Source organism: Papio anubis, chromosome 8 (genome assembly GCF_008728515.1).
Source record: "Papio anubis isolate 15944 chromosome 8, Panubis1.0, whole genome shotgun sequence".
Lineage (NCBI taxonomy): Eukaryota > Metazoa > Chordata > Mammalia > Primates > Cercopithecidae > Papio > Papio anubis.
Genome location: NC_044983.1, coordinates 140,182,492 through 140,208,905, shown reverse-complemented (window position 1 = coordinate 140,208,905; position 26,414 = coordinate 140,182,492). Strand labels below are relative to the sequence as shown.

Below are 26,414 nucleotides of genomic sequence, written 5' to 3'. Positions count from 1 at the left end.
GAAGGTGGGACGTGCTAGCAGCAATGCTGCTCTTTATGCACTAAAAAGGTTTATGGAGATGTTTGCATATGCATATCAAGGAACAGTACTTTTCCTTAAACTTATGTCACAGAGATCTTTATTCATATGTCTTACTGCTGACCTTCTCCCTATGATGATCCTATTATCCTCCCACTTCCCTTTTTCTAAGATGGCAATGATAATGATCAATAAATACTGAAGGAACTCAGAGACCAGTGCCAGCGTGGGTCCTCTGCATGCTGAGCACCGGTCCCCTGGGCCCACTTTTTCTTTCTCTATACTTTGTCTCTGTGTCTCATTTCTTTTCTCAAGTCTCTCGTTCCACCTAATGAGAAATGCCCACAGGTGTGGAGGGGCAGGCCGCCCCTTCACCAAAGGGAAACCGGAGCCTAATCAAGTGTCTTAAACACATCAAGTTTGAAATGCCTATGAAACACCCAAGTGGAAATGCTGAGTAGGCAGCTGGGCTCCAGGTATCAATCAAGTCTGGGAACCGAGTTTGGAACATACCAGCAAACATCAAGCCACTAACGAGGATTAGGTCACCTGGAGATTCCCAATTCCATGGAACAGAGGGCCTGAGATTGACATGGCCAACATTTAGACAAGAAGTCTGCTGAGGCTCAATCCAGGTCTCAGGCCAGAACTGTTAGGGCAAGAAGCTCCTTCCTCCTGAGAAGAGAGCCATGCCTGGTGGCTGCCATGCTGGTTCCCTGAGGATGACACCTGCTCAGGAATGAAGGCAACATGGACAAAGGACCGAGGCAAGGGACTGGACCCAGGGAACCAGATCCCTGCCGTTTTCTGTACTTCCTCTAACACAGGTGGTCAGCACACTCTTTCACTCGTTATCCAATTTTATCAAAAATAGAGACTAGGGCAATGTGACATAACAGCATTAAGCACTAAACCATTTGACAGGAATTCCTTTCAAAAGTGAAAAACAGTGTATAATTATATAGCTTCTCCACTAATCTTTGTTACCAACAGCCACTTAATCTAATCCTAAAGACTGAGTACGATATTCTTTCTACAATACTTCAAACAGTCACTTCAATTTATTGTATATTTTCTAAATGCACCTCTCTCTCTCTCTGTTCTGAGAGAACATTTCATCACAAAACAAATGGGGTCTTTTGCCTATCTGATGGTCTCACACCTTCACAACAGCTCCAAATCCTTGGACCAGCCAGGGACAGACCAACCCCAGGGTTCTCTGCCAACAGAAGTCCTGGAAAGGCTCTGCACTCAAAACAAACCCCTACACCACCCCAAGGGAGGGGGAATGTTCCAAGTTGGGGGAGAAGCTAAAAGAAATTGAACCTAAACTCTTCATCAGGAGTGTCCAGAGTAGCTTTGGCTCGCCCTATAGGGCGACGCCTGCAGACCCTTCGGCTCTTCTTTCTGGTGGCTCCATCTACAGGCTGCACCTGGGCTAAATAAGCAGCTGTCAGGGGAGAGAAGCAGCGTATGTGAGAACTGAATAACAATAGCTAACATTACCTGTACAGTTATGTTTGCCCATACAATTCTAATCACTTTGAATAAATTAACTAATTCCTCAAATTTGTAAGGTTGATATTACTATCACCCACCATTTAGAGAGGTTCAGTAGTTTGCAACAGGTGTTAGTACTACTATGTGGTAGATCCAGGATTTGAACCTAGCTCATCTGGCTCCAGGAATTGCACTCAAACTGTTATGGGATATGGCTTCATTGCCAGTAGAGAGAGCCAAGACACAAAGACATAAGGCAGCTTTCCCCAAGCCAGGAGCAGGACCAACACAGGGCCACACTCTTTCCTGCTCCTCCCATGACCTCCCCGCTGCTTCCCAGGTTCAGTCCTGGGAAAAGGAGAGACAGGTCCATCCTTGCTCTTTCCCTGTTCCCTCAGGCTTCCCTGAGCTCATCTCCTTCCCCCACCAGCCTTGTTGCTCCGGGCCTTCTTCCTTTCACCCCCTAGGCACTTCCTCCTTAAATTAGGCCTTCCTAAATCAACCAGTTACTAGCTCCTCACCAGATCTGAGAGCCCGCAGGGCCTCACGCCATTCAGCTTCCATCTGAGCCCTATAGTCTCCAAACAAGGAGTGCATCAACTGCCTCTTTCGGGGCAGGGGCGTTCTTTTGCTGCGCAGGGTTCGGATTGCTCCAATAGCCTGCTCTTCTGCGAATAAAAACAAAGGACTAGTGAAAACCTCTACTACTGACCTCCTACCGCCCCACCGCAAAGGAAACAACTTCACCTCTGCCAGCACCTGCAGGCCAGGCGGTGCCACTGTTCACATTCCCCAACTCTATAGAAAGGTCCCTTACTCTGTTTCGGGGTGGGTTTCTGCCTCTTGAGGCCAAGCTCCAGTTGTTCCACACACCAAGCCAATTCCTGGGCCAACTGCTGCGCCTGTGACGGATTTGGGGAAGTGGCTGTGAGAGGGCACTGGGACACAACACAGCGCCTGGCCCCATCCCATCCCCCTCCCCGCCTTAACTCTGCGGACCCCAGATCACATGTGCCCGTGGATTCGCACCAGGGGATTCCACCCTTCCTGATTGACGCCCGCCCTTGCCTGGGCCTCAGCGCTTAGGGGCACTTCTTCTGGGGCGGGTTTCTCTGAGGCCTTCTCGCCTCCATTTGCCACAGAGGCCCTGTTCCGGGTTTTCTTCTTCTTCTTTTGTTTTTTCGACGCTGCACTGGCTTCATCGCCTAACGGGTGCGCTCTGGTGTCGGCGTTACTGCTCGTGGGTTGCCCTGGGCAGAGACAGACAGTGGAGGGATTCCGGACGCTGGAAACCAGGCCGGGAAGCCGGTGTCTGCGGGACGCGCAGGGAGTACCCGGGCCTGGGGCCGCCGCTGCCTCCCCGGCAAGATGTCCTAGGGCCTGGAGAAAGGGGGGCAGCACGAGGGTCACGGAGGGCCACCGACAGTGCGACGCCCAGCCACCCGCGCGTCTTCTCCACACCGCTCACCGCCATGCTCCGCAGTCGCCACCGGAACTACGCGGGGCGCAGAGTCCGACGTCGAATTCCGTCCTCCAAGAGGGCGCCTGCGACTCTAGGTTCCGCAGGGTCGCGGGCGGGGCGGGGCGGGGCGCGGCGGGGCGGGGCGCGGGGGCCCTGAGGGGAAGGGGCGAGGCTGGGGCGGGATGAAGCTGGGGCGCGGCGAAGCTGGGACGGGGCTGGGGCGGGGCGAGGCCAGGCGGGGCGGGGGCGGGAAGGGGACGGGCGGGGAGGGGAGAGGAGGGGCTGGGCCAGGAGAGGAGGGGCTGGGCGAGGCTGGGGCGGGATGAAGCCGAGGCGAAGCTGAGACAGGGCCGGGGCCGGGCTGGGGCGAGGGCGGGGCGGGGCGGGGCGAGGCCGGGGTCGGGGGTGCCTGGGGGATCCGGAAAGAGGCTGCAGGGCGGTCTCGGAAGGAAGCTTGTGAGCGAGTTCTCGCGGGCACCGACTATGTGTCCGGCACCTTTCCGGATAAAAGTTCAAAGCTCTACACAAGGGTGTGTCTTCTCAAGGCTCACCTTTTGGTGGGGAGGGAAAAGCAAGTAAACAGAACTTGAGCAGCTGTGGCGCAGGAGGGTGGTCGGCAAAGACCCCTGGGAAATGGGGAAGAGGCGCAGGCCTGGGACCCGGCGCAGCCCGCGGCGCTCGCTCCGAGAGGGTCAGGGCACGGTCGGTTGAGAGGCCGGCGACGCGGGACGTGGGGGCTCCGGTGAGGTCTGTGAGTTGGGAGGGCCCCCGTCATGGAGGTTTACTTCCGTTCTAAGGCAGTGGGAAGTTGCTGCAAGATGTAAATCTGAAGAGTGGCATAATCGTAGACGTGTGTTCTGCGGATCTCTCTGCTCCTGTGCAACGAGTAGGGCACATGGGGTGGAGGGATGTGGAGGGATTTCAGAAGCAGACGCTGGAAGAGCCTTGGACAGGATATGGGCGTGAGGGAGGGTGGCGGTATGGGGGAGAGGGAGAGCCCAATCCCACCACCTCTCTTCTCCCGGATGCTTCCCTCCCACTATACCTTGCTGGAGACCTGGGGTCACACACAACACTCGACCCCCGCCGATGGAGGCCTGACAACCGAGAGGAATTGCGTAGGGGCTGAGGTGAGACTGAGTGAGGCTTCAGGAGCGGGCTAGGCCAGGAGGGTGGGTTGTGTTGCTTGAGAAGGTGAGAGTTCGACTTGTCTGATGATTCCTGTCGAGGACACAGGAGTGGAAAGTGGTGTTTCCTGAGACCGTGGGATGGGAAGTGTTAGCTGCCTGGTCTGCAAGGTCTGGAAGGGTAAAAGTTTGGTCATCGCTGGTAGTTATTTACTGCAGTGTGGCAGATTACCCCCAAAATTCAGCAGATTGGCCGGGCGCGGTGGCTCACGCCTGTAATCTCAGCACTTTGGGAGGCCGAGGTGGGCGGATCACGAGGTCAGGGGATAGAGACCATCCTGGCTAACACGGTGAAACCCCGTCTCTACTAAAAAAAAAACAAAAAAATAGCCGGGCGTGGCAGCGTGCACCTGTAGTCCTGGCTACTCTGGAGGCTAAGGCAGGAATGGCGTGAACCCGGGAGGTGGAACTTGATCTCAGTGAGCTGAGATCAAGTCACTGCACTCTACCCTGGGCAACAGAGCGAGACTCCGTCTCAAAAAAAAAAAATCAGCGGATTGAAAACAACACATATTATCTCATACTATTCTGAGGGTCAGGAATCTAGCAACAGTGTAGCTGGGTGGTTCTAGATCATAGCCTCTCATGAAGTTGCTTCACCTTTTGAAGGGAGGAAGACTTTTTAGACATTTTAAAACCACCACAGTTTGGTGTGCATTTTGGTCCCAGGAGACTGGAGGTTTGAGTAGGGAGTGCACTCCAGCTCCAAAAGGGCCTTTCTCTGTCTCAGTTGACTGGTCTAGAACTGCTTCTTCCAGAAAACCTCAGCCCAGACATCTCCCTGAACAGAGGCCTCACACCAGATTCTTTCCTCTTCCCTAGGCAACAGGTCCTATCCAGTTATTTCCTAAATAATCTCCACTGCCACCCCCACCCCCACGCTCCCGCACACATCATCCCACAGCATGAACAACTGCAACGAATTCATCACTCATCTCTGTGCTTCCAGTCTCAGTCCTTCCTGTCTTTCCTGAACCACCTGCTGCTACAGTGATCTTTCTAAACAAAAACTGACCATGACAGTGGCCATGCCTGCTGCCTAAAAATCTTCCATTTTCTCTGGATAAAGTCCAAGGTCCTTAATTGCCATGGACTACCCTTTGCCTGACTGTCCAGCCAGCCCATGCCCTACAAATCATACATACCTGTTTCCATGTACTCTGCCTCCACTGAGCCCCTCAATCCTCTGAGGATGCAGCAAGAAGGCCTTCACCAGATGCAGCCCCCCAGTCTTGGACTTTGCAGCCTCCAGAACCAGGGGCCAAATAAATTTATTTTCTCTATAAATTGCCCAGTCTCACATATTCTTTTATAGCAGCAAAAAACAAAGACAGGCACCTTGACTATTCTTGGCCCTTTGTCTTTGTGTATACTTTTCATTATTTATTTTTTTGAGACAAAGTCTCACTCTATCACCCAGGCTGGAGTGCAGTGGCATGAGCTCGGCTCACTGCAACCTCCACCTGCGTGATTCAAGTGATTCTCATGACTCAGCCTCCCAAGTAGCTGGGACTACGGGTGCAAGTCACCATGCCCATCAAATTTTTGTATTTTTAGTAGAGACCGGATTTTGCTATGTTGGCCTGGCTGGTCTTGAACTCGTGACCTCAAGTGATCTGCCTCAGCCTCCCGAAATGCTGGGATTACAGGCATGAGCCACTGCTCCTGTACATGACCAGCATGTACATTTTTAAAATCAGCTTTTTTTCCTATTAAAAACCTCTTTGAGATTTTTGTTAGAATTGAATTAATTCTATAGAGCATTTTGGGGGGAATTGAATCTCCATATTTAGTAATCATGAGAGTAACCCGAACCTGGTATACCTCTTCATTTACATAAGGTTTTTTTTTTAAATATTTTTAGTACAATTTTATAACTTTCTCTATGAATACCTTTCACATTGTGTTAATTATTCCCAGACATGTCATTTTTCATTGCCACCAGCATTCAAATTGAAGCATAAATAATCTATATCCTTATGGTAGATTAAGAAAAAGTTTGGTTTTTTTCCCAGGTTCCTGGCAGAGAGCTCCTAAAACCCTTGGAATTTCCTCAGTGATAAGGGTGACAGCAGCATATTTTGTTCTGAGGTGACTCTTGGCAAGCCCCTAGATAGCTTTAGGATAGGGGCTGGTCACCAGAAAGATCAAGCCTTGATTAGAAGCTTGGAAGTTCTGACCCACCCTTCAACCTCTGGGAAAGGGAAAGGGGCTGGAGATCGAGTTAATTGCCAATGGACACAATTATGCCTGTATAATGAAACCTCAATAAAAACTCCAAAATGACTGAGTGGGCAGCTTTTGAGTTAGCTCATGTATCTATGTGCCTAGTAAGTGCTGTGCCCAGCCTCCACAGAGACAAGGGCTTTTGTGCTTGGGACTCTTCTGGATCTTGCCCTGTCTGAATCTGTCTGTTCATTTGTATCCCTTATCATTAATGGTAATGGTAAGTATAGCATTTTCCTGAGTTTTGTGAATCATTCTAGCAAATTATTAAATCTGGGAGAGAGGCTGGCTTTGGGGAATACCTGACTTTATAGCAAAGTCAGACAGAAGTGTGGGTAACCTGGGTACCCACCCAGGTTATTTTTGCAACTGTTGTCTTAAGTGAAGGCAGACTTGTGGGACTTACCCTTAAACCTGTGGTCCGATGCTCACTCTGGCAGGCAGTAAGAGAATCAAACTGAATTGTTGGACGTTCAGTTGGTGCTAGAGAAGGCACCACCTATTTTGTGTCAGGAGAGGAAAAACCTCTTAACCCGTAATAATTTATTTTTTGTCTCTCTGGTCTATCAATTAGTAAGAGAGGCATATAACACTCTCCCACTATGATGGTGAATTTGTGTATTACTCTTTGCTATTCTATAATTTTAGGTATATTAGAGATTTTTTTCTTCTGCAAATTTAAAATATTAGTACCTTTCTGGTGAATATGAATGTTTCAGAATTATGTAACGACATTCTTTTAACTATAGTAAAACTTTTAGTTTGGCAGTTGATTTCATGTGATAGTTACAAAGCTTCAACAGCTTTCTCTTCTCTATTCTCTTACTTTCAAACTTTGTGCTCAAGTTTTAAGATCTCCATATGGCTTGATCTTTTAAATCTAGCCTTGCAATCTTTGCCTCATGACAGGAAAATTTAGCCCTACTGATAGATATTTTATTAGTTTTATCCTGTTTGTCTTTGTTTTTCCACACCTTTTTCCATTTCTCACTTCACTTTGGATTAATTATAGATTTTTTCTCTCTTCCCACATTTCTCTCTCTGCTGGTTTGGAAATTAGGTGCTCTATTTTTATTCTTTCAGTAGTTGATCTTGAAATTTTAATATGCATTCTTAATGTATAAAATTCTTAATATTTTTACTTTCCTCATGACTAATGCAAGAATCTTTTGTTGATGGCTATTGTGAGACCTCGGTTCTTGTCTTTGTAGTTTAAAATAATTTGGCCGGGCACGGTGACTCACACCTGTAATCCCTGCACTTTGGGAGACCTAGGCGGGTGGATCACAAGGTCAGGAGATCAAGACCATCCTGGCTAACATGGTGAAACCTCGTCTCTACTAAAAAATACAAAAAAAAATTAGCCAGGCATGGTGGTGGGCGCCTGTAGTCCCAGCTACTCGGGAGGCTGAGGCAGGAGAATGGTGTGAACCTGGGAGGTGGAACTTGCGGTGAGCTAAGATCACACCCTGCACTCCTGCCTGGGCGACAGAGCGAGACTCTGTCTCAAAAAAAAAAAAAAAGTAATTTTTAAAAAACTAGCTGGGAGTAGTGGTGTGTACCTGTAGTCCCAGCTACTTAGGAGGCAGAGGCAAACAGATCACTTGAGCCCAGAAGTTCAAGGTTGCAGTAAGCCATGATTGCACCACCCTGCACTCCAGCCTAGAAGACAGAGACCCTGTCTCAAAAAATAAAATAAAATATAGGAGAATGGATGTCAGTAAATAAATGAAAAGCACAAAGTCATTAAAGACACCACCACACAAGAAATTAAAAGCCAAAAAACATCTAATTTTTAAGTTAGGAAAAATTATGAGAAAATATATACCAAGAAGGAAGATGAAAAAAAGAATATGACATCAATTAAGGAAAAAAATAACCGGATACTTCCATAATTAAAGAGAATGTTTGGGAAAGGGTACTGCTGTAAATTTTCCTGACTATAAGCATCTCACAAAAATCAGTGAAAATGCAGGACAGGAATGTGCATGTCCTGAAGAGAAGGCAGGTATCAGAGCCCTGAAATCTTCTTTATAAAGGGCCCAACTCCAGAGATGGTCTTCCTGTAACAGTCACATTTACTTAGACTGGATTTTGCAAGATTTTAGCATATGCTTCTTTTCTAAAACAGTTAAAGACAGTCCTAAGCTATCAAAGGTACATTTGCTGACAAATATGGCTCTGAGAACACTAACAAAAATTAGTTCATGTCCAGTTATTAACAGTTCCCTTGACCTTACAACTAATTAATGAGGCAGATGAGGTACATTTTGTTATCATCTCCATTTTATAAATGAAGGAAATGGATTTTCAGAGCTTAAGGGACTTGCCCAAGATCTGTAAGCTTGAGTCAAAGTCTTAGACTTTTCAGCTGGTCAGTACATCATAGTGCATGGGCACCAGTCTAGCTGAGTTCTAGTTTGGTCAATAATTAGAAGTGTGACCTTGGCCAAATTACTCAGCTTCTATATGATTTAGGTCCCTTATCTGTGAAGTAGGGAAAAACAATAGTAATTACCGGGATGGTTAACTTTACCTGTCAAGTTGACTAGCCATGGGGTGCCCAGATTAAACATTATTTCTGGGCGAGGGCATTGCTGGATGAGATTAGCATTTGAATCAGCGAGGTAGATTTCCCTTCCCAACATGGGTGCATGTCATCCAATTTGTTGAGGACGTGACATAGAAAAAGTGGAACAAGGAGGAATTTGCCCCTTTATTCCTGTCTCACCTTGAGCTGAGATATCTACTTTCATTTTCTCCAGCCCTGGGACCGAGGTTTATGCCGTCAGCTCCCCTGGTTCTTAGGCCTTTGGATTCTGCCTCAGACTGAATTACACCACTGCCTTTCCTGGGCCTCCAGACTACAGACAGATCATAGAACTCCTCAGCCTCCGTAATTGTGTGAGCCATTCCATATCCATCTACCTATCTAGCTTCTGCTGGTTCTCCTTCTCTAGAGAAGCATGATTAATATGCCACCTGAAGAGGTTGTTCTGGGGAATAAATGGCACAGAATATGCACTCAATAAATGCTAAATGATATCATTGTTGTCAGGGCAAGTGCTGACAGAGCATAATCAGAACTCTCAGTAATGCCAGCTGCCTGAATCCTCTCCCCTGAAATCTTCCCAGGCCCCTCAGGACACACACACAGATACGCACACACATCATTGCCTTCACCCTCTCTTCCCTCCTCCTCACCTCCCAGCCCCCACTTCCATCTGGGAAGGCCTGCGCTGGTGGCTGCACTATATTGTTCTTAGTCCTTCACCATAGAGTCTTTATGGCAACCCCAGCCTATCCATGTGATATGGTTTGGATTTGTGTCCCAGTCACATCTCATGTCTAGTTGTAATCCCCAGTGTTGGAGGAGGCGCCTGGTGGGAGGTGATTGGATCGTGATGGTGGATTTCCCCCTTGCTGCTCTCATGATAGTGAGTTCTCACAACATCTGGTTGTTTAAGTGTGTAGCACCTCCCCCTTTGCTCTCTCTTCCTCCTTCTCTAGCCATGTAAGATGTGTCTGCCTCCCATTGGCCTTCTGCCATGCTTGTAAGTTTCTCGAGGCCTCCTGAGCCATGCTTCCTGTACAGCCTGTGGAACTGTCAATTAAACCTTTTTTTAAAAATATAAATTGCCCAGTCTCAGTTATGACAGAATATAGCAATGAAAGAAAAGACTTTCTTTTTCCTTTTTTTTTTTTTTGAGATGGAGTCTTGCTCTGTTGCCCAGGCTAGAGTTTAGTGGCACAATCTCGGTTCACTGCAAGCTCCGCCTCCCGGGTTCATACCATTCTCCTGACTCAGCCTCCCGAGTGGCTGGGACTACAGGTGCCCACCACCAAGCCCGGCTAATTTTTTTGTATTTTTAGTAGAGATGGGGTTTCACCGTGTTAGCCAGGATGTTCTTGATCTCCTGACCTCATGATCTGCCCACCTCAGCCCCCCAAAGTGCTGGGATTATAGGAGTGAGCCACTGGGCCCGGCCTAAGAAGAGACTGATACACCTGCCTGCTGTGTTTAACAGAAGCGCTTGCTCAGAGGCTGACTGAACAGAAAGTTCTCTCACGAGCATCTTTGTCTCTCAGGAGCCCGCTCACCTCAGCACCTTCCTGGGTCAGCCATCCATGGCTATTTATCCATGCAGCACTGTATCAGACAGATTGTGGAGGGCTTAGTAAAGTCAAAATCTTGCTTCTTGGGAACAGGCTTAGTGGATAACGTCTTCCCAAGATCTCTGGAGCTTCAGTGGGGGTGATAGTGTTACAGTAGGTAGTCAGGCAGTCAGGAGAGCCCCTCACCCACCAGGAACACCAGGTGACTATCAGGGGATAGTCAGGCAGTTGTTGTCTCTCTCAAATAACAACTGGTTGCTGCCAGCACCAGGGAAAGGCAGTCTCCCAACAGATAGAAAACACCTGAAGCTGGTGATCAGCAGCTTCCCAATAAGATCTTAGGAGCTGGGCAAGCGGGCTGGAGCATGCACACTGGGAGGTGACCTGGCAGAGTTTACCTGATTGATGACCTTATCGGAAGACTCAACTGGTAAGGAAAGAAACATCTTAAGTGAGCATACGCACAACTCCAGTAAACACACTGGGCATGTACCCCACCTCCACCCCCAAGTGCTGGCAGGCCACTGGCATGTGGACAGCCCACCCCAAGGGAGGAATCAGAGAAGGGATGCACCCCCACCCCGACCGCCACAACCTTGCCAATGTATCAAACCCCAAGTCAAGGGTCAAACCATGCACTTGATCTCTTAAGTGGCCCACTTGGCCCTCTTCCAAGTGTACTTTACTTCCTTTTGTTCCTGCTCTAAAGCTTTTTAATAAATGTTCACTCCTGCTCTAAAACTTGCCTCCATCTTTCCCTCTGCCTGATGCTTCATGCCTCTCTGTCAAATTCTCTCTTCTGAGGAGGCAAGAATTGAGGCTGCCGCAGACCCATGTGGACTTACCACTGTTAACAATAGATCACACAGCAGCGTGGGAGACAGAAACGCCACAAAAGACCCTGCAGCCAGTCAGGGAAGGAAGCCTGAGCGTCCCAGACGGCCAGCCCTACCAGAGGGACTGGCGCGAAGAGCCTAACTGTGCATTCCTGGAGAGAGCAGAGGAGGGTTCAGAGCTGACAGCAGCACCAGGCCAGGGGTACCACGCACACCCCAAGACTCATCTCCATTCCTGCTCCCAGAGGGAGGAAACAACCTGGGTGGGAAGCATGGTCCTGAGGCAGTCCAAGTGCTTCTGGACTTCAACGCAGCTGGATCCACTCCAGGTGCCCGTGGAGGACTATGGTCTCGGTGGTGTCCGGACACACTGAGGTATCCTCTCTACCCTCACCCACTCGCCCGAGATGTGCTGGGTCCCCAAAAGCCCCAGTGGGACTTCCTTGAACGCACCGGCCCTTGCGCAGCAGGAGGCGAGGGAAGCCACATGTGATCCTTATAGATACCTGCACCATCTTCAAACGCTCAGAGAATCCCCCGCTGACCTTTGCTTTCTGCCTTTCCAGCTCCTTTACAGTCGAGATGTTTTTTATTGTCGAGTCGTGCTACAGCAGAATGTTCGTGTCCACCACAAAATGCCTGTGTTGAAACCCAGTCCCCACTGAGATGGTTCAGATGTGGTAATGAGGATGGAGGCCCAAGACAGGATTAGGATGAAGATCCCCAGGCTCCCCCTTTCCGCTAGGCAAAGGTGCAGTGTGAAAACAACAGTCTGCAAACCAGGGAGTCACCTTCACCAAGAACAGCCAGCTGGCACCCTGATCTTGGACTTCAGCCTCCAGAACTGTGAGAAGTAAATTTTTGTCAAAGCCATTTATCCTATGGTAGTCCGTTTAGACAAGTCGTAAGAGTTATTTATATATTCTGGATACTGTGCCCTTATCAGATATATCATTTGCAAGTATTTTCTCCCATTCTATAAGTTGTCTTTTCACTTTCTTGATGGTATTTCTTGAAGCACAAGTTTTTCATTTTGAAGTCCAACTTATCTTTTATTTGGTTGCTTGTGTTTGTGGTGTCACTTATAAGAAACTATTGCCTAATTTTAGGTCACAAAAATGTATACCTTTTTTTTTCTAAGAGTTTTATAGTTTTAGTCTTACAAATAGGGGTTTCATCATTTTGATTTTTGTTTGTTCTGAGACAGAGGTTTGCTCTGTTACGCAGGCTGGAGTGCAGTGGCGCAATCTTGGCTCACTGCAACCTCTGCTTCCTGCCCTTCTGCCTCTGCCCTTCCATGAAGACATCTTGAGCCTGCTCAGGCTGGACACACTGTGCCAGGCTTGCTATATGGATGGCCTCCACCCTGCTGCTCTTTCCTGTTTTGGTTCCCCCAGCCCTGGTATGGATGCTACCTTGCTCAGCTTTACTTTATACCTTTGGAACTAAGTTGTCTGAAAAGGAGAAGAGGAAATGTAGAACCTTGGTCTTTAGAATTAAAAAGCTGTGGTCTTTTTATTATACCATATTTCCTGCTTGCTGTATTGTTTCAGATAACCAAGAGTTGCCTCTCCAAAAGGAACCCCTAAAGCATGAAACCACAGTGGGTTGTGTAAGTGTTAAAAAGGAGATATTGACTAAGCACCCAACTTTTTTAAAGCCTGCGAAGTTGTGAATCTACTAGAGAAATATCAGGGAAATCTTTGTAGAGGAAAACTAAGAAAATGTTTAAGTACTAGTCAAGTAAATGTGAAGATAAGTCATAGTGATCCATAAAAACATTCCATGGGAGAAAAGCCAGGAGTATAACAAGGTTGACAGCATCCTAGACTTGACCTCAAACCCTGTAGCATATCTGAATGTTTCTACAAAAGAGAAAACCTATTAAGGTAATTCATCTGGACACAGCTTCAGATAACTCACATTTTAACAATCACCAGAAAGCCTACATCCTAATGAAATCTCATAAACACGCAGGATGTCAGAGTACAGCCTTTAATGAGCACTGAAATAATTACCGTGGAGAGGAATTGTGTAGTGTAGTGAACATGGTAAGCCTTAAGAAGGACTAATGCAATTTAGAAAACACCATCGATTTCACTATAAAGACAAGTTCTATGAAGGCACAGTGTGGGAAAACCTTCAACCGCAGCTCTAATCTTGTGTAACACCAGAGAACCCACACTGGAAGTAAGCCCTATCAGTGTAACAAATGTGGAGAGGCCTTTGTTCAAAGTTCTATTTTGCCATCACAGAACTCACACTGGAGAGAAACCCTATGAATGTAATGAGTGTGAAAGAGCATTCTCTCTGGGGTCAACCATTATGAAGCCTCAGAGGAATACTACTGGTGAGCAACCCTACACACATGTAAATAATGTGGGAAGTTCTTTAGTCAGCATCCAGCCTTTATTCGACATCTGGAAGTTCACACAGGGTAGAAATCTTATGAACATACTGGATGCAGAAAACCCTCAATAACAGTTCTGCCCCCTTCGCCATGGAAGAGCAGACTGGTGAATGCAGTGTACAAATGTAATAAAGACAATTTGCTAAACGTCATTTAAACCACAGGTCAGACTAGACCTTAGAGCAGTACAGTTCCTCCAGGATGTGACTGCTATGTGCTGTGACCAGAAAGTAAATTACACTGTACTAGTTTCAGCTGGAAAACAGTAAATATTTTTCTGAAACATTAATCCCATCTAGCCTCTCTCTGCTTAAATCCTTTAATGACGTCCCACATCTTATAGCAGCGTTTCTCAAAGCTGCTAACAGCAGAGGTAATGCGGAAGGAAAATAAAATAAAATAAGTAATATTAAAGTTTAAATAATAAACATAACATAGGTAATAGTTAACATTTAGTGTAGGCATCTATACATAGGCTAAGAAATTTAAGCAGCCCCGCCCAGCATTTCTAAGAAGGTGCAGCTGCAAGCTTATCCCAACCTTCCAAGCTTACCTCCGGCCTCCCGACTCCCGCATACTTTTGTAATTTCTGTTTTCCCTTACCCCAACTCTGTCCAGCTTCAAGGTTGACTGGTCAAGATCACTAAATGTAAGTTTTCTCAGAATTGTCACAGGTTGAATAATTTACTGTCTTTGTCTGAAACTTGTATCCTGCCTTGTTTTTCACGCCTCAAACGACAAATAAGCAAGCCTGCTTTCTCTGTCTGGGTCGGCAGCCATTTTGGGCATGAGTCCGCTGTCTGCCCTGGTGCCCGATTTAAAGTTGTCTTTGGTCTCCAAAGGTCTCTTTGTCTTCCATTGCTAAAGTGTGTGTGGTTTTTTGTGTGTGTGTGTTTTTTTTGTTTGTTTTTTTTTTTTTGAGACGGAGTCTCGCTGTCGCCCAGGCTGGAGTGCAGTGGCCGGATCTCGGCTCACTGCAAGCTCCGCCTCCCGGGTTCACGCCATTCTCCTGCCTCAGCCTCCCCAGTAGCTGGGACTACAGGCGCCCGCCACCTCGCCCGGCTATTTTTTGTATTTCTTAGTGGAGACGGGGTTTCACCGTGTTAGCCAGGATGGTCTCGATCTCCTGACCTCGTGATCCGCCCGTCTCGGCCTCCCAAAGTGCTGGGATTACAGGCTTGAGTCACCGCGTCCGGCCTCCTTGGCTAAAGCTTTACTGCAACAGTAAGTGCTCACTAAATACCCCTAGTAAGTTTGGGATCAAGGGAGTAGGAAAGCTGGAAGAAAAGAAATAGCAGTCAACAGGAGAAGTGAGGAACCCACCCTACTGTCCTTAAAAGGCCGGCTTGTGCCAATGGGCCAGAGTGGAACAGGCATCCATCCCATGGAGTATACCTGGAAGATTCCTGGGTCTTCTGCATGAGTTGCCCCTAATGCCCACAGTGTTTCTAAAGGAGAAGGCAGGTACGTGGTAATTGGGGCGGCCATCCATGTTAGCTAACTGCCTTTATCCAAAGTTAAAACAAACCTCATATCTCTATGACAAGCAGGCAATTACAACTTGGAGCCAGCCACCTGCTAAATTCCCAGAGACAAGGAGGGGAAATATCTTCCTTGGCCTTTATATTTCAAAGAAATCACTCTAAGGTCCTTAAGAAAGACATTCCTGGTTTATAAAACTGGCAAGAGGCTTATGTAGCTTTTTAAAAAATTTGCATATATCTCAAGAGGGCAAAGAAAGATTTTTCTATTGGAAAGTTTTCTAAAAGAAATGGTCTTGGTGAAGGGAAAGGAGTGTCTCTTCCCTTGGGCACTATGAAAAATCCAACTTTTAAAAAAATATTTAGGGCCAGGCGTGGTGGCTGACACCTGTAATCCCAGCACTTTGGAAGGCTGAGACTGGTGGATCGCTTGAGCTCAGGAGTTCAAGACCAGCCTGGGAAACATGGCAAAACACCACTTCTACAAAAAAATACAAAAATGAGCTGGGTGTGGTGGCGGGCGCCTGTGGTCCCAGTTACTCCGGAGGCTGAGGTGGGAGGATCGCTTGAGCCCAGGAGTCGGGCAGTAATTGCGCCACCGCACTCTGGCCTGGGAGACAGAGAGACACCTTGTCCCGCCCCCACCTCCAACCTTCCCCCCAAAAAATTAAAAAAGATTTAGTGTGGTGGCACGTTGCCTGTAGTCCCAGTTACTCGGGAGGCTGAGGCAGGAGGATCGCTTGAGCCCGGGAGGTCGAAGTTGCAGCCTGGGCGACAGAGCAAAACCCCGTCTCTAAAAAATAACATACATACCCTATGGCTCTTCCCACAACTGCTCATTCTCTGACATCTCAGTGCTCCCACTGTCCCGCTGAAGACAGGATGCTTTCCTTTCCATTCTCTAAGTCCTCCCTCGGGGCCCGTGCTCCTCACCTGCCCAGGTCGCACCTGCCCTCTCCCCTCACTCCGCTTCACCCCCGCCCGCCGCCCGTTCCGCACGCGCGTCTCAGCACCGAGCAGTTGGTTCTCCAATTCCAGCTCCACCGGAACAGGTCTGAAACCTCTCTGCACCTCGGCTTCCGCATTTAAGCGATGGCAGCAGCCTTCTCGAGGCGGCGGTGAGGTCAAAAGACTTACAGGTGGGAAGTGCAAGGTGCATAGTGGACGCGAGTTGGATTCTGAGCATGATCACTACTTGGAGGTGGGGAAAAGGCGCCCGCGAGAGGGGGACAGTGCGCAGCCAGACGTCCTAGGTCAGGATGGGCCGGGTCCAGAGGCCAGAGAACAACTCCGGGCTGAAGAGCGTCCGCAGGAACGCCCGGTGTTGGGATCCCTTCCTTCCTTCGCAGCCGCACCCCGCCGGCGGCACCTCTGCGCCTGCGCCCTCTCACCCGCAGATTCCGCCAAGGGCTTGTACGGACTTAACCAAGAAGGAACAGGACTGCCGGAGCATTGAGTACTATCAGCCGCCTAGAGCGGACCCACGAAACCTGGAATTCAATTGGTTGATGAGCTGAGGGGCAGGGCGGAAGTTCAGATTAGGCATTTCCGGTGCAGGGGGTTTGCCTCGTCGCGGCACGAGAATCAGCGTTCGTGCTCATTCCCTTTCCGTGGTCGAGCTGAGTGAGTCCCGAGCTAGGGCGCCTGGTGCGGAGGTGCCGGAGGGGCGCTGGGGCGGGCAGGGACGGTGCCGGGGTTCTGAGGGGCCAAAGGACGCGGCTCGCGGCCTCAGTGACCCGTAGAGGACGCGCGGAGGGCGGCTGCGGGTTGTTGAGCGCCCGCTTTGTGTTGACCGAGGGGCGGGCAGGGCGAGGGTGATGTGAGGCGGGAGCGGAGGCGGCGGGGCGTGCGGGTCCGCGGACTGGCCTCCACGCTCCCGAGCAACATTGAAGCAGGGAAGCCAGATGGATAAAAAGGCCTCGCAGAGGAAGGGAGTTTGGGCAATGTAAGGGGATGAGCTGAATTGTGCTTTTTTTTTTCTTTTCAGAAGACAGAAAAGTGTATTTTATTTAGCAGGAATGGATTGAAAGGGTAGAGCTGTGGTGTGAAGGAGCGTCTGCTGTGGGGAAGGAAAGGAACAGGCCGGAGTTGATATCTCACACATGCGCTGGAACAAGCTGAACGCTCATTCGTTTAGTAGGCACTGGGTAAATGCTGACTTACTGATTAAGACAATTGAGACTTAGTATTGTTTGCGGTTTGCTAATACTGTGCTGAGCATTTTATACATATTCTCATTTAACTCAATATAGTCACTTAAGGAGTAGTGTTAATCTCATTTTATGGTCTGTGGGAAAACTCAAGTCACTTACCTGAGACCTCCGCATTAGTAAGTGGTGGATCCAAGGTTAGAACTCAGTCCTATTCGAGTCCAGAGCCCATGCGCCTAACAGCGGCATTACATACCTCCCACATGAGTTTAGGAGTGAAGGCAGAGTGCGTTGAGAGGCACCGCTTGTGATTCACAAAGGGCAGAAGCAGCAGGGGCCAGTCAAAGGCAAGCCCTGTCTGACGACTGGAAGATTCCCTCTGACCAAGGTGTGCCTCAGCTGGAGACTGTGAAGACATCAGTGAGCTTGTGTTCATCGGCCAGTCAGAAAATCTGTCCAAGAGAGGCTTAAATGATGAAGATGAGGCAGGGTTTGTTCCAGAGTTTGTTGTGAAGTGCCAGGGCTCTAGAATGTGTCTCTGACTTTCCTTTGTGGTCACTCCATTCCCCTTACTTCCCTTCAGATGCCTCTTGGCAAACTTCCCTTAGCATCTCGGTGACGAGAACTGAGCCTTGCAGTCACCTAGAGCTGAGGGAAAAGGGCGCATTTTCTCCTGAACTAAACGAAGGAATTTGTTTTTGTGCAGAGGGCTGTGGGGAGGTGACTTGCTGTGTATGCCGAGGCCAGTTGGGAAGGCTTTTGTGGGAGTGACACATGTCACTGCTAAAATAAAACCAGATTTGTGGTTTTAGATGTCATCTGTGTACTGACAGCTTTCAGTATATACCCAACCAGCCCAACCTTACTCTTGAATTTTCAATTTGTATATCCAAATGCCCTAATTTTCCATTTGTGAATCTAATAGGTATCTTAAACATTACTGTATACAAGAAAACTTTTACATTTAATCCTTCTGCAGTCTTACTCATTTGAGTATATGTAAATTTCATCATTTCAGTTGCTCAGGCCAAAACTCTTGGTGTCTCGGCCTACATGAAATTCATCTGCAAATCCTATTGATTGTACCTTTGAAATGTATCCATAATCTGACTGCTTTTTGTCACTTCTGCCACCACCAGTCTAGTCCAAGACATTCATCTCTAGCTGGATTGTTGCTAGAACCTTCTGACTGGTTTTGGTTTTTTCCTTACCCCCACCCCATAGTCTATTCAAAGCACCCTCAAAGCAGCAGCTGTAGAGACCACATCTGAGGTCATATCACTCTTCCCAGACATTCCAGGCACTTCCCATCCATTCAGAATAAAAAGCATAGCCCTAAGGCCTCCAAGGTACCCTCCCCAGAGGGTACCCACCTATTTCACCCTCCCCTACTCTGTTCAGCCCCCCTGGCTTCCTTGCCTGTCCTTGAACACAGGTGTGCTTGCATCTCAGAACCTTTGCACTTGTGCCCTCCTCCTGCCTGGGATGTACCTCCCTGATATCCACATGGTGCCTACCCTCGCTCCATCCAGATCTCCGATTTGTCACTTTATCGGAGGTGTCTTCCCTGGCCATCCTGTGTAAAATATCTCCACCACCAGCCGCTGCCCTCATGCTGCGGCATTCATTCTTTGTGTGTCACACATACATGTCAACTTCTCCATTTGCTCATTCACTGCCTCAGCACAAGAGCCTGGTCCGCTGTTCTCAGCTGTTTGCCCTCTGCCCAGGACCTCATAGGTGGGCCTGGGAAATGCAGTCCATTCTCTCTCCTGGCCAAGTGCACCGCGAGGGTCCTGGCTTTCACATGGTGGCCTCAGGATGCCGTCATCCCAGGGGCCTCAGGAAAGCCTCTCTTGAGACATGGAGAAGTATAGCAGGAAAGTGGGGAGGGGATATGATCTCAGAGACCACTGGCTACTTTTAGTTCATCCACCTTTCCTGGGGTGTTCAGGCAGCTCATAATTGGGTCTCTGCTACTACAAAAGGTCTGGGCCCTCTTAGAGCACCTGTGGGGAGCAGAAGGTTGGTCAGGCTCCATCACCCTCTTCTCCCTGCGGCTCTGCCCACACCTCAGGACAAGCTCAGAGACCTAGTGATGGCTGTCATGCAGCTCCTTAGTGGGCTCCAGGTGAGTGGTCCTCATGGAGACTCTTCCATGTGACCTCAGCCTTTTCTTGGCAGGAGTCTGTCTATGAGGGGCTGGTCCCAGAGGGTGGACAGCTGCCTGTCTCCTCCGATGTCCTCTGTTCCTGAGTTCAAGTCCCTGAAATGTACTTCTCACTGTTTTCCTGTCCCTGGACCAGGTACAGTAGAGGTCAGGGTTGGGGCACACCAAGATGAGCCAATATAGTGTCTGCCTTAAAGAGTTGACATTAGTGGGGAAGACAGGTACATGTTCCCAGAGGGATTTTACCAGTCCTGAGCCTAGTGTCTTCTCCCTCCAGTTCCTGACCTGAGGGCTGCATCAAGATCTTGTCATTCCACATCATGGTTTCCTTTGAGGATGTGGCTGTACTCCTCTCCCAGGAGGAGTGGGACTGTCTGATCCCTGCTCAGAGGGGCCTCTACAGGGATGTGATGCTGGAGACCTATGGGAACCTTGTCTCACTAGGTAAGTTCCCTCCCTGGGGCTCAGCTCCTGGGCTTCCTGCTCCTTAACCTTGAGGCTCAAGCTTGGGGCTCAGAGGCTCCTCATATTCTGGGACCAAAGACCAGACATTTTGACCCTGGTACCATGCAGGTCTAGTTTGCACAGAGATGGGAACAGGTGGTACTGGAGCCCTCCTTGATTTTTTTTTAATAGGCAGTGTCTCACTCTTGCCCATCCTGGAATACAGTGGCAAGACCATAGCTCACTGTAACCTTGACATCTTTGGTTGAAGAGATCCTCCCACCTCAGCCTCCCAAGTGCCTGGGACTATAGACAAGGGCCACCATGCCTGTCTTATTTTATTTTTTTAGAGACAGTTGCCCAGGTTGGTCTCAAACTCCTAGCCTCAAGGAATCCTCCCACCTTGGCCTCCCAAAGTTCTAGAATTACAGGCATGAGCCAGCATGCCTGACCAACCCTCCCTGATGTATAGAAGGAGAATATTATTCATTGCACAGTTAGTACATTCCTGTCCCTGAATTAATCTTTCTGCATCTTGAAGATCAGTGGTAGGATACACAGTTTATAAATGAACCTGAGGCTAACAAATACTGTCACTTTTCATAAGTTTACACAGCCTATTGGTGGCAGATCTGGGATTTGGATCTGTTTAGTTTCAGGGCCCTGCTTTCCTTTCACTGGAATGTACTCTTCCCTTTAGCCCCTTTTTTTTTTTTTTTTTTTTTTGGTTTCTGCTAGCCTTTATTTGAGAAAATTTACACAAAAATCCCCAATCCAACATTTACAAGTGAATCTGTATAAATCCCATATGCCTCTTTCCCAAACAAACTGAAAAATGGCTTTATGACAGGGGTCCATGACAATGGTATAACAAGATTTACTTAAACTGCATCATTCTCATTTAAGTTATACTGACCATTTTGGATAATATGCTCAAAAATGGAGGAAAGCACATAAACCCTTGTTTTTAAAGCTTATTTCCTCTTGTATCAGTCTTTTGTCAAAGGCAAATACTTTTACTTTTTGGATAAAACCAAGGTATAATATCAATTAACTTTTAAACCAAAAGCACAAAATGTCCCAGTTGATAGTTCTGGCATGAGTAAAGGGAAGGGACATGAAAGAATGTCAATTCCTACAAAACTTAAGTTTAGGGTCACACTTGGGAACAAAAGCATCAACAAAATAAAATATTCTCTTCTCCTATCTTCTTGACATTTTGTCACATCAGAAGAACATAACAGAGTAGCTTTCATTGCTCCTAAAAAGGGGAAAGGCACCAGTCAGAAATAGGAAAGAAAATCTTGTTAGGCTAATGGTACATGATAGAATTTCACATTAAAAAGTTTACAGATGGAGGCTGGGCATGGTGGCTCACACATGTCATCCCAGCACTTTGGGAGGCTGAGACCAGCAGATCACTTAAGGTCAGGAATTCGAGATCGGCCCGGCAAACATGGTGAAACTTCGTCTCTACCAAAAATACAAAAACCAGCCAGGCGTGGTGGTATGTGCCTGCACTGACAGCCACTTGGGAGGCCGAGGCAGAAGAACCATCCGAACCCAGGAGGTGAAGGTTGCAGTGAGCTGAGATAGCACCGTTGCACTTCAGCCTGGGCATCACAGCAAGGCTGTCTCAAAAAAAAAAAAGTTTAAGGATGGAGCTTTTTTTTTTTTTTTTTTTTTTTGAGACAGAGTCTTGCTCTGTCACCCAGACTGGAGTACAGTGGCTGGATCTCAGCTCACTGCAAGCTCCGCCTCCCAGGTTTACGCCATTCTCCTGCCTCGGCCTCCCGAGTAGCTGGGACTACAGGCGCCCGCCACCTCACCCGGCTAGTTTTTTGTATTTTTAGTAGAGACAGGGTTTCACTGTGTTAGCTAGGATGGTCTCGATCTCCTGACTTCGTGATCCTCCCGCCTCAGCCTCCCAAAGTGCTGGGATTACAGGCTTGAGCCACCGCGCCCGCCCTTTAGGATGGATCTTAACCCACATGTTATTTTCTCTACTTGGATGCATCTTCTGTAACTTAGTATATGTAATACTACAGATAGATTTTTTCAACATCTGCTGCCTATGGTAAGGACCTGCAACCAGGTTCTCAAAAGCAGTACCTGCCAGTTCTTAACAGCAGATGGCAATGTTGTACAAGTTAACAACAGAACTACTTTTATGCCACCCCAGAGGAAGATACAAGAAGTCAAAAGGGAAAAAAAAATAGAACCGATTTGGGTTCATAGTAGCAGGAACATAAACAGAATAGCCTGAGATTTTAACAACGTAACTCATTCCCTCTTCCACCTTTGTACTTTATCCAGGTCAACACATCAGGATTCTCTAACAATTCCAATATTCTGCTGCTTTACTGTAAGATACATGTAATTCTTGCCACTGTGATTAAACAAGCCCTGTAATAGTCAGCAGGGTTAAAAAGAGATTACAGAAAGGATAAACTCCTACCTACTTTCTTGGGAGATGTGGGAAAGATTTCAAGTGACAACATTTTTCATAACTGTTTATAAACATGGTCATTTATATTCACGTTTTCTCTTATTTACATTAGTTTTGACCCTTAGGCACCTCATACTCCTACAGTGATTATTGGCTTTGCTTTCATTTGTTTTGGATTTTTAAGTATTTACTCTAAATGGTCCTCCTAGATATCTATTCTATACATCATATCTCTTAATTCTCTAGATGGAACACTGAAGGACAGGAATTAAGTGACTGGCCATGCAAGAAGAGTTGGAAATTTTACTTATTTTTCCTTGGTAGAAGTTATGTTAAAAATTCAAGCAACCACGTATCTAACAGAGGAGTTTTATCTGGGATGTATAAAAACTCTCAAAACTCAATACTTAAAAGAACAAATGACTTAAATAGAAAATAGACAAAAGACATGAACAGAAATTTCAATGAAGAGGATATATAGATGACAAATTAGCATATGAAAAGACACTCAACATCATTAGCCACTGGAAAATGCAAATCAAAACCACATGTGGTATCATTACACACAGCTATGTGAATGGTTAAGATAAAAAAATAGTAGTAATACCAAACACTGGTAAGGATGTGAAGAAACTGGATCAGTCATACATTGCTGTATGAATTGTACGAGTGGCTGTATGTAAAAGGTACAGCCACTCTGGAAAAAGAGTAGGGTAGTTTCTTACAAAAATGTACATGTTTACCACACAACGCAGCAATTGCCTTTTTGAGCATTTATCCCAGAAAATGAAAATACATGTTCACATAAAAACCTGTACATGAATGTTCACAGCAGCTTTATTAGTAAGGGCAAAAAACTGAAAACAACTCTCATGTCCTTTAGTAGGTGAATAGTTAAGCAAACTGTGGTACATCCATACCGTGGCATACTACTCAGCAATCAAAAGGAAATGCCCAGACTTCACCACGATGCAATATATGCATGTAAGAAATCTGCACTTATACCCCCAAATATATGAAACATTTTTAAAAGAAAAAAAGGAAGAAACTATTGATACATGCAACAACTTGGATGAATTTCAAGGGAATTATGCTGAATGAAAAAAAGTCAACCTCATAAGATTACATTCTATATAATTCCATCCATACAACATGCTTGAAATGACAAAATTACAGAGTTGGAGGACAGAACAGTGGCAGCCGCAGGTTTTGGTGAGGGGATAAGAAAGAGATGTGGCTGTGGCTGTAAAAGGGCAGTGGAAGGGATCCATGTGACAGAACTGTTCTGTCTGTCATGATGGTGGTCACATGAATCTACACATGTGATAATACTGTATAGAATTAAATACACATGCGCGAAAAATGTTCAAGCAGTTAAGCACGAATATTTTAATTGTCTAAAATGACATTTAAGAGTTATCTACAGTTCGAAGCTCACTTTTATGAAGTGTCACATGCATCACCATTTTAAGAGACATAAAATCATGAAAAGATATCACCAGAAGCTACATAAACGTTTCAGCTAAGGGTAAAGAGAAAGTTAAGAGTGTTTTCGCAAGGAAATTGAAAGAGGGCAATCCAAATGAAGTCATTATGGTCACACAAAAATCTTGGTAAAAGAACTAGAATGGAAGCCCAAACCGCTGAGCAAGTGGGAGAAGAAAAGAAAACATGGTTCAAACAGATCACACAAGGGAACCCAGGACAAATGCTGACTTTGACATTATCTAGGTAATTCCTATCTTTCTGTCATAGGTGACTCTAATAATAGACCTATTGTTGCAAAAACCAGTCAAAATTCTACCAAATTAAAAAGAAGTCCCTCATTGACTTGTTGGGTGTAGGTTGGTACCCCATGTCCTCCCACACCAAAAGAGATCAGTTCTGGCAAGAAAGCTCCAACCCACCTTGATGGTGCTGCTGATAGGATGCCTTAGGCCAGGCATGTCCCAGCGATGTTCTGCTGGCTGAGGTACAAGGTGGGAGGAGAATATGCCTCATTCATTACTCGATCAACTTCTTGGCCTTGAAGAAGCATTGCAGGTAGAAGACCTGCCAGGTGGCTAGTCCAATGAGGCAGAACATTGAAAAGATGCTGAAGTATAGGACCCAAGTGTTTGTTGACTCATTGCTATCACACATCTCCTCTTCTTTCTTCTTCATGTAGGCAAAATCATTAACAGTAGATTCTGAAAGGTCTTCTAGGTGTTGCAGCTTCACCTCTAATGGTTTGAGCTTCGCAACTTTTGCAATCTCTTCATAATTTTTTGCCTCCACTCCATGCTTCATGTCTAGCATCACGAGTTGGTCAGGTATCTGCCCTGTTCCCTTGCTCTCAAAACACACTTCAAATGTCATAATCTTCAGTGGTAAAGGAAAATTTCCCCCTTGGTTGCCTCCTCTTTGGAGTAGAAAATATGGCCAGCAGAATCTGTAATCTTGAGGTGGCTGTGCAGGCCGCCAGTGCCCCCAGACTGGTCGGAGATCTCGTACGCGCCAGTCACTAGCAGGTCCTTGTGGATCTCCTCATGGAGGCACTTTCGAGAATTAATGGGCAGATGGAAGGAGATGGCAAGGACCAAGCTGGGGCTGAGCAGGAACAAAAGCAGCAATGCCAATGGACAAGGGCCATGCCAGGCTGGTGGGCCGGACAAACCAGACATGGTGTTGGAGACTCATTCCCCCTTTAACCCTTCTGCTGGGCATCAACACCTCCTACTATGAGTCCTCTACCATGATGTGTTCAGGCCACAGTGCTGTCCTATCTATGCCCCCTGTCCCCCTGAAAAGCTAGTTTTGACCTTTCTTCAGCTTAGGCAGAGGTCTGTGTCTTTCTTCACGGTTAGAGACCAGGTGGCAGGGAAGCACACAACCATCACACAGACTCAGACCACAGGTCCATCCTACCCTCTACCTGGGTGAATTTTTGGCTCTTGTTTCCTTTCTCTGGAACAGGACTGCAAGCTTCCAAACCTGATGTCATCTCCAGGCTGGAGCAGGGTGACGAACCATGGACCCCACACATCCTGAGAACTCAGAGGAGCTGGAGCTGGAGGCACAAGAGAGAATGTGAGTCTGCTCCCACTCTCTGCTTCTGTGGTAGGTGCTGCAGCTTCACTCACGAATCCCTTCTCTACAAGCTCCAGACAAATCTCTTGTTACCCTCAGGCCTTTGCTTTCCTCCTCCTTTTTCTATCTTGTCCTCTTTTCTTGCTGTTATTTGCCCCTGTTATCTCTCCATAAGTAGATTTGTGTTTTATTTACCCTAGAAAATGCTCTTTCAGCCACAAAAAAGAGCTCAAGTGTCTTTCCCTGGCAGCTGGCTCCCAGTCTCTTCACTTCCATGTCATCCACTCCTTAGGCTGTTTGGGAAAAATGCTAATTACATTTTTCCTCTGCTCTGACACCACAGCAACAATCAACAAAGACTTTGTGACCAAATGTGTGGAGGGCTTTTCCCATGCTCCAAACAGCTCTAATTCAATTCCATTTTGGTGCTCTCTTCTTGGAGATAGCCTGACATCCCACAGGCTGAGGGCTCAGTCTCTGAGACTGTCCTCTCAAGGCACTACTTGTAAGTTCAAGATTTCCAAACTTCAGACCAACAGGATTCAAGTCGGAGTTCCCATGACCCTCACTCTGGGTTCTATTAATTTGCTGGAGCAGCTCACAGAACTCAGGGAAACACTTAGATTTGCCAGTTTAGGCCGGGCGTGATGGCTCACGCCTGGAATCCCAGCAGTTTGGGAGGCCAAGGTGGGCAGATCACTTGAGGTCAGGAGTTCAAGACCAGTCTGACCAATATGGTGAAACCCCATCTCTACAAAAAATACAAAATTAGCCAGGCATGGTGATCTGCATCTGTAGTCCCAGTTAGGAGGATGAGGCATGAGAATCACTTGAACCCAGGAGGAAGAGGTTGCAGTGAGCTGAGATCATGCCACTGCACTCCAGCCTGGGTGGCA

The 26,414-nt window shown here is 47.2% G+C and overlaps 2 protein-coding genes, 2 long non-coding RNA genes and 2 pseudogenes across 7 annotated transcripts in view; 3 read left to right on the top strand and 3 right to left on the bottom strand.

Moving 5' to 3' along the window:
• Positions 1-1,060: 1,060 nt before the first annotated feature.
• On the bottom strand, positions 1,061-3,118 carry C8H8orf33 (chromosome 8 C8orf33 homolog). Of its 2 annotated transcripts, none has more exons than XM_031669908.1 (5): positions 2,987-3,118; positions 2,548-2,898; positions 2,336-2,420; positions 2,040-2,186; positions 1,061-1,468 (listed from the first exon to the last, which is right to left on the bottom strand). In XM_031669908.1, exons 1-5 carry the CDS (start codon positions 2,990-2,992, stop codon positions 1,329-1,331), a joined length of 729 nt encoding a protein of 242 aa, XP_031525768.1. In that variant the 5' UTR covers positions 2,993-3,118; the 3' UTR covers positions 1,061-1,328. The 2 variants fall into 2 exon arrangements, with proteins under 2 accessions (XP_031525768.1, XP_021798483.2); XM_021942791.2 differs by having other exon boundaries at positions 2,587-2,898; positions 2,987-3,116.
• An 879-nt stretch (positions 3,119-3,997) lies between these two features.
• On the top strand, positions 3,998-9,438 carry LOC110744033. The gene is made up of 2 exons (XR_002524077.2): positions 3,998-4,110; positions 9,159-9,438. It is a non-coding gene; the product is annotated as an uncharacterized LOC110744033 (long non-coding RNA).
• Positions 9,439-10,282: 844 nt separating this feature from the next.
• LOC110744032 lies at positions 10,283-12,868 on the top strand. 2 transcript variants are annotated; one of them, XR_004185995.1, is made up of 3 exons: positions 10,283-11,720; positions 11,912-12,191; positions 12,573-12,868. It is a non-coding gene; the product is annotated as an uncharacterized LOC110744032 (long non-coding RNA). The 2 variants fall into 2 exon arrangements; XR_002524076.2 differs by having other exon boundaries at positions 10,283-12,191.
• A 1,979-nt stretch (positions 12,869-14,847) lies between these two features.
• On the bottom strand, positions 14,848-16,689 carry LOC101004228 (annotated as a pseudogene).
• Positions 16,560-26,414, top strand: part of LOC101003524 (zinc finger protein 252-like) — a 52,746-nt gene continuing 42,891 nt past the window's right edge. The window contains exons 1-5 of the mRNA XM_009213844.4: positions 16,560-16,859; positions 17,224-17,383; positions 19,571-19,692; positions 19,834-20,000; positions 25,405-25,518. Of these exons, the coding sequence (XP_009212108.3) occupies positions 19,877-20,000; positions 25,405-25,518 (238 nt within the window). The 5' untranslated portion in view covers positions 16,560-16,859; positions 17,224-17,383; positions 19,571-19,692; positions 19,834-19,876. The remainder of the gene's footprint in view (positions 16,860-17,223; positions 17,384-19,570; positions 19,693-19,833; positions 20,001-25,404; positions 25,519-26,414) is intronic.
• Positions 23,184-25,124, bottom strand: LOC103887219 (annotated as a pseudogene). Its single transcript, XR_002524075.2, has one exon. The product of XR_002524075.2 is annotated as a transmembrane emp24 domain-containing protein 10 pseudogene (transcript).